The 7,280-nt window shown below is 39.1% G+C and overlaps 1 protein-coding gene across 1 annotated transcript; it reads right to left on the minus strand.

Moving 5' to 3' along the window:
* Positions 1 to 2: 2 nt before the first annotated feature.
* Positions 3 to 6,986, minus strand: LOC124053282 (glucagon receptor-like). The gene is made up of 13 exons (XM_046378348.1): positions 6,223 to 6,986; positions 6,010 to 6,112; positions 5,795 to 5,905; positions 5,296 to 5,417; positions 2,804 to 2,910; positions 2,497 to 2,653; positions 2,192 to 2,351; positions 1,902 to 1,962; positions 1,742 to 1,811; positions 1,507 to 1,598; positions 1,135 to 1,273; positions 933 to 974; positions 3 to 508 (listed from the first exon to the last, which is right to left on the minus strand). Exons 1-13 carry the CDS (start codon positions 6,292 to 6,294, stop codon positions 437 to 439), a joined length of 1,308 nt encoding a protein of 435 aa, XP_046234304.1. The 5' UTR covers positions 6,295 to 6,986; the 3' UTR covers positions 3 to 436.
* Positions 6,987 to 7,280: the final 294 nt, after the last annotated feature.

Raw genomic sequence — 7,280 nt, forward strand, 5'->3', positions numbered from 1 at the left:
ACAATTTTACATAATACATAATAAGCATTACTTATTCAGAATTTTACATATTCACAACAAACCACATATAATCTTAAAATATACAATGAATGCAAGAATGTATTCAGTCTGAATCTATATCTACAACATGTGGCAGCAATTCCACAGGGTCTTGAAGATGTATGAGGAAGGATACTTGCATTGCCACAGGGGATCCAGCTTCTTCCTTATTCCCACTCTGCAGGTTGTTGCTTCTGTTTACCTCTGAAGGACATTGCAACAAAGAATCATCAGGCTGTGCGGCTGGAGGAGGCTGAACTGAATGCCTAAAAATCAGTGAACTCTCAGCATTGAGTGAACCATCAGGCACTGCCCTCACTGTTGTGGCGGAGGATCTGTTGCGCTCCGGCACTGTGGCGATGGAGAAAGTTTCAACTCGAGAGTCTAACACGGCTAGTCACTGTCCACAGCATACAATCTCAGCCTCTGTCCTCCAGCTGCGTAACTTCTTCTTGAGCTCTGTCCTCACCTGCATCCAGAGTGGAGGTGAGCCAATTCAGAGTTAATGTGCCAATTTGTGTTTTTCACATATTCTAGTCTGATGCTTGAAAATTGAAACTGAAAGACCATTCACCATGGTATTAATCAGAACAGCTAACCACAAAGATCCAGAGACAAAAATGTTTTTTTTTATTCTGCTGCATCCTTAGATGATCTGTTCAGATGCAAGTCACCACCTAAATGTGTTTCTTAGGAAGATGAAAACACATCATCCCATCATCAGGATTACTAACAATGTTTTCATATGATTAAAGCCAAATTTTACACTTTCATACAGTAGATTAATGCTTGTTATCTCTCAGTTACTATGACTGGTGCATATGGCTGATCAGCATCTTATGTAAAGTAAAAAAAAAAAAATAAAAATGAGAATACAAGATGAAACAACTCACCTCTCTATTGGCATAGCAGTAGAGCACAGCCACTAGGAAGCCCTATGAAAAGGCCACATTTTTGGAAAAGTCTTGTTGTTATCACGGAATATGCACTTTACATACAAAACACATTAGATAAGCTCTAGACAGATGCATTATTTTACAATGTCAAACACATTAGCAATAAGAAGCATTCACTCTCTGGTTCAACCTAACTTACCTGAAAAGAATTGAGAAAAAGGGTGAAGAAGACCTTAATGTAACGCAGAACACCTGTTGTCTGCTCATCTGTGGCAAATATGAATACGATCTCATGAATCCCAAACAGAGGGATGAGAGTAAGGGTTGCCTTGGCAAGCCTAGGAGGACAAATCAAGCAGCAAATCAGTTTGTCACAACACTATAGGTTCATATGTAGGACATACATTCCTTTTTTTTTTTTTGTCATCAGCATTATGTTTTCAGGCAACATCTTTGTTCCTTCTTGTACAAAACAGAAACCAGACAGCCAGAGTCATGGCCTTGAGAAACACAATAGTACATATAATAATAATAACAATAATAACACTGAAAATACGCCGAGACAACTTGCCGAAGTTTGTAATCAGGGTATCCACTCTGATTGTTGGCACGTAACTTGGAAAGGATGACCTTCAGGATCTTCATGAAAATCAGAAAGTTGATCTGTTGATCAGAAAATGTACATTTTAATTGTTGTGTTCTGTGCAGAATATATATATAATGTCCAATAATATCTATCAGATGATGACGCATGCAAGGTATACAACTAAGCTAAACTAAACTGCATTTGCTATTTGCATCCTTACTAATGAAGCAAAAAGAATTGGGAAACGAATGATCCACCAGTAGTTCATGTTCTCATTAACAGCCCAGCACCTGAGAAAAAAAAAAGAGCATGTTACTATTTCTGAACTATCTAAGCTGGATCATTGGGGACACTACACACACACACACACACACACTTACTCATTGTTTTCTTTCAAAAGCTTCATCACTACCCAGGGAACCACAAAGAGGAGTGGAGTTCCTGACATGGGGACAGTAAAGATTACTGTGAAATCAGTTTCTAGACGGCACCCATACAGAAACTACATTACTGTTCCTTTTAGTACTAGAGAGGGGCATTGATACGACAAAGAGGTGTTTCTACTGTTGCAACATGCCTGCTTCTCAAAAGTGAGCTGTTAGAGGTAGCAAGGTTCTGGTGCTCTTTCATGTAATGATTAATTTGTCCCAGAAAAAGAGATGGCACTTACCCCAGCCAAGACATATGTAAGGTAAGTATCTGTTGCTGTCTATGAATACTGAGGCAATAAGCACAGAGTACAAATAAATTGCCTCTCCAAAGAACCAATAGTGATTGGCCAGGACACAGTACTGCATCGTCACCTGTGCTATCCTGCAGCCAATTGCAGCCTAGAGAAAAGTCATAAAACAATACATATATTACATGAGGCTGATGTTTAAAAGTGTCTCATTAACTGAATGTCTGAATATGTTCCTTCACCTGTGTTACATGCACTGAGAATTTGTGATCTGCAGCAAAAAACATCAGTGTTACCTGGTGACTGAGCATCTCTCTCACGTCAGTCTGTTTCACAATCTCCCGCCCCCAGTGGCGTTCCAACATGGTGTCCTTCACAATGACAGATACAGCTCGCAGGATGAGGGACAGGAAGAGGTTAGCGTGAATGTAATTCCTTGTGCAATGCAGTTTCCTGTAAGGGGACATGAAAATACTATAACACAGCATTTCTGTTTAATCAATGTGACACTGAAAGCAGAAAAAAATAGTCCCATACAACGGTATCTGATTTGTATCTACGATTAATGTTGCACCGTCTTATCTGACCTGTTGGACAGCTTACCTGAAGCTCAGAAGAATGATAAGAGCTGTTGTGAGTGTGAACAGGGACAAGGAATAGCCCACAGTGTAGAGCATCCTGAAGCTCACCATCAGTTGTTTGACCCACAGCTGTAAAGACAAATCCACACCAGTCACTTTTTTGAATTCACTGATGCCTTTACGAAGCCGCTATGATCAAAATAACAAAGGTTACTGGATTCAGCAGATAACCATATTGTCTCTATGCTGGAAGTATCTCCATTAGGAGCAGTTACAGCTGCTCTTCATGTTAATTGAAAAGCTGATGCTTAAATCTGAGTAAATGTAAGGAAATTAAATTTGTTTGTAAACGTCGTCAGTGTGACTGAGCAGTTGTTGATTCACCCATATATCTTGAGTCTCTCAAGTCCAGTTACCTTAACAACTGGATTCAAAAGAAGACCTTGAACTAATTACTCAACCTAGGTTAACTCAAATATTTAAGGCACTGACCACTGTGACTGATATAAAACAGTACAATATACAGCCTATGTGGACACAGCCTGCACGGCAACACAAATAAGCTGTCGCAGACTTGTTGTCATAAACAAGACAGTAAGACAGATTCCTACTTTTTCAAGAATTACCCTCCAGGGATAAATAAAGGAAATTCTGATTCTGATATTGTGAGAAGTATTAAGACCTGAAAGAGATTTTCTTTGAAAACAATCAGACAAATTATATATATTCTGGGTTTATCCATCTCTCTGATCCTACCCTATCTATGAGAAAAGTCAGACTATATGCTGAACAATGAAATTACTTCAGAGGAGGTGTATGGGGTATGAGATAAAGATTAATGAAATAAAGCTGTGGGTGTAGGGCATCTATCTAATTAGGTCCTCAAAATTTCTAATATGTTGAATATTTTGTATTGTCTATTTCAGCAGTGCTTTCAGAAGGATATCATCTCATTGGTGTGGAACAACTACAAAAAGTACAGAGGTATCACCTTGATCAGTACCGTCTGTAAATGATATTCTGGTGTCCTCCAGAACACTTAATTACCTAGAATGTCATGGACTGATTGTGAATTAGCAGAATGGTTTTAGAAAAATAGGTCCTTTATTGATGTTTGCCATATCCTCAGGGGTAGAGTGAGGCTACAAAAGGGTAAAAACACTTTTGCTTGTTTTTCTGATTTCAAGACTGGATCAATAGAAATCCTTTGGAGGTAATTTGCTCTGGTATTGCTGGTAAAATGCCATCAGAGCCTTGTACCAGTTGCATGTTTACAGCTAATTTCAAGAATGGCTGATTTTCTGCTCCAGTTGGAGTGAGGCAGGGACATAAGCTGTTCATCATTTTATTTGATTTTTATGTAAATTATGCAAGAAATCAAGCAGGCCTATCAAGTGTAAATATCACTACAGATCCACAAAGAACAAACCTTCCCATGCACTTATGGAATCATCTGAAAAATATAGTATATAGTATACTGCAGCATGCTGATGTTGCTTATGTCTTCTTAGCTGTGCAGTTGAGAAATGTTTGTTTTCCACTCTAGCAGTTTATTATAATGAAAGCTTGCAGTGCTGTGTATAGAACTAAAGCATAAACATGTTTTTATTGTACAACACATGTGCAAAATAAATCCCTGGATTTTGTGCCATGAAAACAGTACAACATATCACAACATTCCCTAATCCTAAACACACTATATTCTGCACCTAGAATTTACAGAACACCTCCAGTACAATTTCTTTCTTCTTCACTCTGAAATAAACCGCTGCTTCTTTTATCTAAAATTCCTTATTGTTACAACCTTGTTCTGCTGTACCCACATACCAGTAGGAACCAGTAAGTATTTTTTTTTTCATTCACACAATGCTGTTGTACTGTAACTTCAGACTAATTACAAGATAAATGTTTGGAAATTAGGGTGGCACTGTTGTGCAGTGGTTCAAACTGTCACCTCACAGCAAGTGAGTCCCGATTTTTTCCTTGTACTCCGGCTTCCTCCCGCACTCTCAAAAACCTGCACATTAGGTTAATTGGCTACTCTACATTGTCCCTAGGTGTGAGTGTTGAATTACAATAGGTGTGAGTGCCCCAAACTGCCATGTTTGCTAATGTTAGCTATATCTTAAAGTTAGCTTAAAGCAGGACATTAGCTGAAATATAACAAGACACATTATTCTCCCCTCTAACACATAAAGTGTATAATTATTAAAATGTTTAACAAGATTTTTACTTTTACTTTTACTTTTGAATGTGAAAAATGGCAAATGGGTGCTCACCTCAGTTGACAGTGTGCTTTGCTTTTCTCAGACAGGATATGACATCAGACCATGTAAAGGCACAAAACTAGTATTCCACTTCTAAGTAGCACCCTCTTGTTGTTAATGTATTAACAATGTGACAATTTAACCATGTGACAAGAAGCCCCAGTCTCTGAGTATCCAATCTGAGTACATGTGCACTTCAGTCTTGGTCCTATTAGATGTTTATATGATGACCTGACGAGTGGCCCACCTCCTGAGATGTGACTTCTTTTTCCTCCTCACACTGGGTCATGTCTCTCCACACCTGCCCGCTGTCATCTCTCTCCCAGAGGCCATCAAACCCACACCGTCGGCGCACAACACCCAGGGATACTGAAAATAAAACCAGTCCGATCAGTCCATCAGTCCTGCTTCTCCCTAATTAGGGTCACAGGGGGTTGAAACCAATAGCAGCACTGGGTAGAAGACAGGCACATAGTCTCAACAGACATTCCAGCTTAAAGGAAAAAAACCACATAGGCATACATGAGTACAATAATTATGTAACACACACACACACACACACAATAATCAAATCCAGATAAATAACTGAAAGGTACACAGGATGATGGCATCACTCTCATGTTTGTGTGGTTATTGTGAAACTACAGTCAGTAATTGGTTAGGTCGCTGCCCAACCAACATCAAAAAGAAACACATTTATATTTCAATTTGCTGTTCTGTCAATGTTAGACTCACTGCAAATTTACCTTTGTCATACCAGGGCAGATAGAAAGGGCATGAGATGTTGACCACAGAGCCGGCAGGAGTGTCTGGCCAGCAGGCATATCTGTCAAAAGTCCTGTTACAGAACAAGCCCACTAGAAAGGCAAACAATACGAAACTGTAAAGATAGTTGTTCTATTCACAACGCAGAAGCCATAGATGATCATCTTTGGTGCAAATGAATGGAGTTTCTTCTTACCTTGAAGGAGTTGCTCATTTTCTATCATTTTGATACAGTCATCTTTATACTGGACCCACTTCCGATAAGTCTCCTCTAAGACTTTCCCACTAGCCATCTCAATCTGTAAGAATTTTTACACACAGGCAGACAGACAGACACACAAAACCTTCCTTCACACTGCAGTTGAGTTATTTTTTCATTCTAAACTGTAATTACTGTAACAAGACTAACCTCGGGTGGGTTGAGAAACAGCAGGCAGATCAAAGCCAATAAACCTTTTGTGCTGTCCATGAACGCAGGCATGTTATCTCTGATCAGAAAGGCTGAGAGGAGGAAGAGCAGACAATTTCAACTTCTTAAACAAGCAGCTCATATGTGTTGAGTTCAGTAAGAGCTGGCTTGAATAGCACCTCCTGCATATCCATCACAAGACTTTCACTGAAAAATTGGTGCATGTTGCCTCCATTAATTTTCTATGAAAAAAATTCTGTGAAAATGAATGGATGAAACACCTACAGGCAATTTAGAGTCACCAATTAACATAACATGTTGGGTTAATTAATATGTAGTGTGGGAGGAAGCTGGAGAACCCAGGTGGAACCCACACAGACACGGGGCGAACATGGATACATCATACAGAAAGGCTGGGAAACTGGGATTCGAACTAAGAACCTTGTTGCTGTGAGGCAACAGCAGTGCTAACCACTGCATCACCATGTTCAGAAGATATGAATTACAATCCATTTTCAGCAGCATCTCAATTAGGTTTCCTGCCACAAACACTGACATGTCAGAATTTGTTGATGTGGTATGTGTGTGTGTGTGTGTATAACAGATGTACAGCATGTGCATGGTGATTTTGAAGTAAGGCTGATAATTAAACAGATTCATCATCATTTGAGGATCATTTTGCATACAGCTGATAACATAAAGTCTCTGACTTTAAGATGTATCCAGAAAATGAACAGACAAAATGAGAAATGAGAAAGTTTCTCTTACTAAAGTAAAAGAGGATTTCTTTCTTTTTATTTTGTCACTTTTTCAGCAGAGACAACCAACATATACAAAACCTGGTTAGACACACCAGAACTGCTCTATCCCAGCAGAATAATCTAAATGTCTCTACATTACACTCTGAAACTCAATGTGAAGCCTACCATCTATATCACCATCATCATTATCACCTAAAGATTTGTTTCACAGGCTCTTTGCCTTGCATGTACATTTGTTATGTTTCATGGTTCTGATAGTTGTGGTTTATCATCAGTGGATGACCTTTGGTAAGAGTC

This window comes from Scatophagus argus, chromosome 21 (assembly GCF_020382885.2).
Source record: "Scatophagus argus isolate fScaArg1 chromosome 21, fScaArg1.pri, whole genome shotgun sequence".
Classification (NCBI taxonomy): Eukaryota; Metazoa; Chordata; class Actinopteri; family Scatophagidae; genus Scatophagus; species Scatophagus argus.

Bases quoted from the DNA above. Each gene is read 5' to 3' on its own strand.
- LOC124053282 (XM_046378348.1), bottom strand. From the start codon at position 6,294: ATGCCTGCGTTCATGGACAGCACAAAAGGTTTATTGGCTTTGATCTGC. The intron at 1,963-2,191 runs GTAAGTGCCATC...TCCCCATGTCAG, and splicing joins TTACATATGTCTTGGCTGGG to GAACTCCACTCCTCTTTGTG. The intron at 509-932 runs GTGAGTTGTTTC...CTCTGGATGCAG, and splicing joins ACTGCTATGCCAATAGAGAG to GTGAGGACAGAGCTCAAGAA.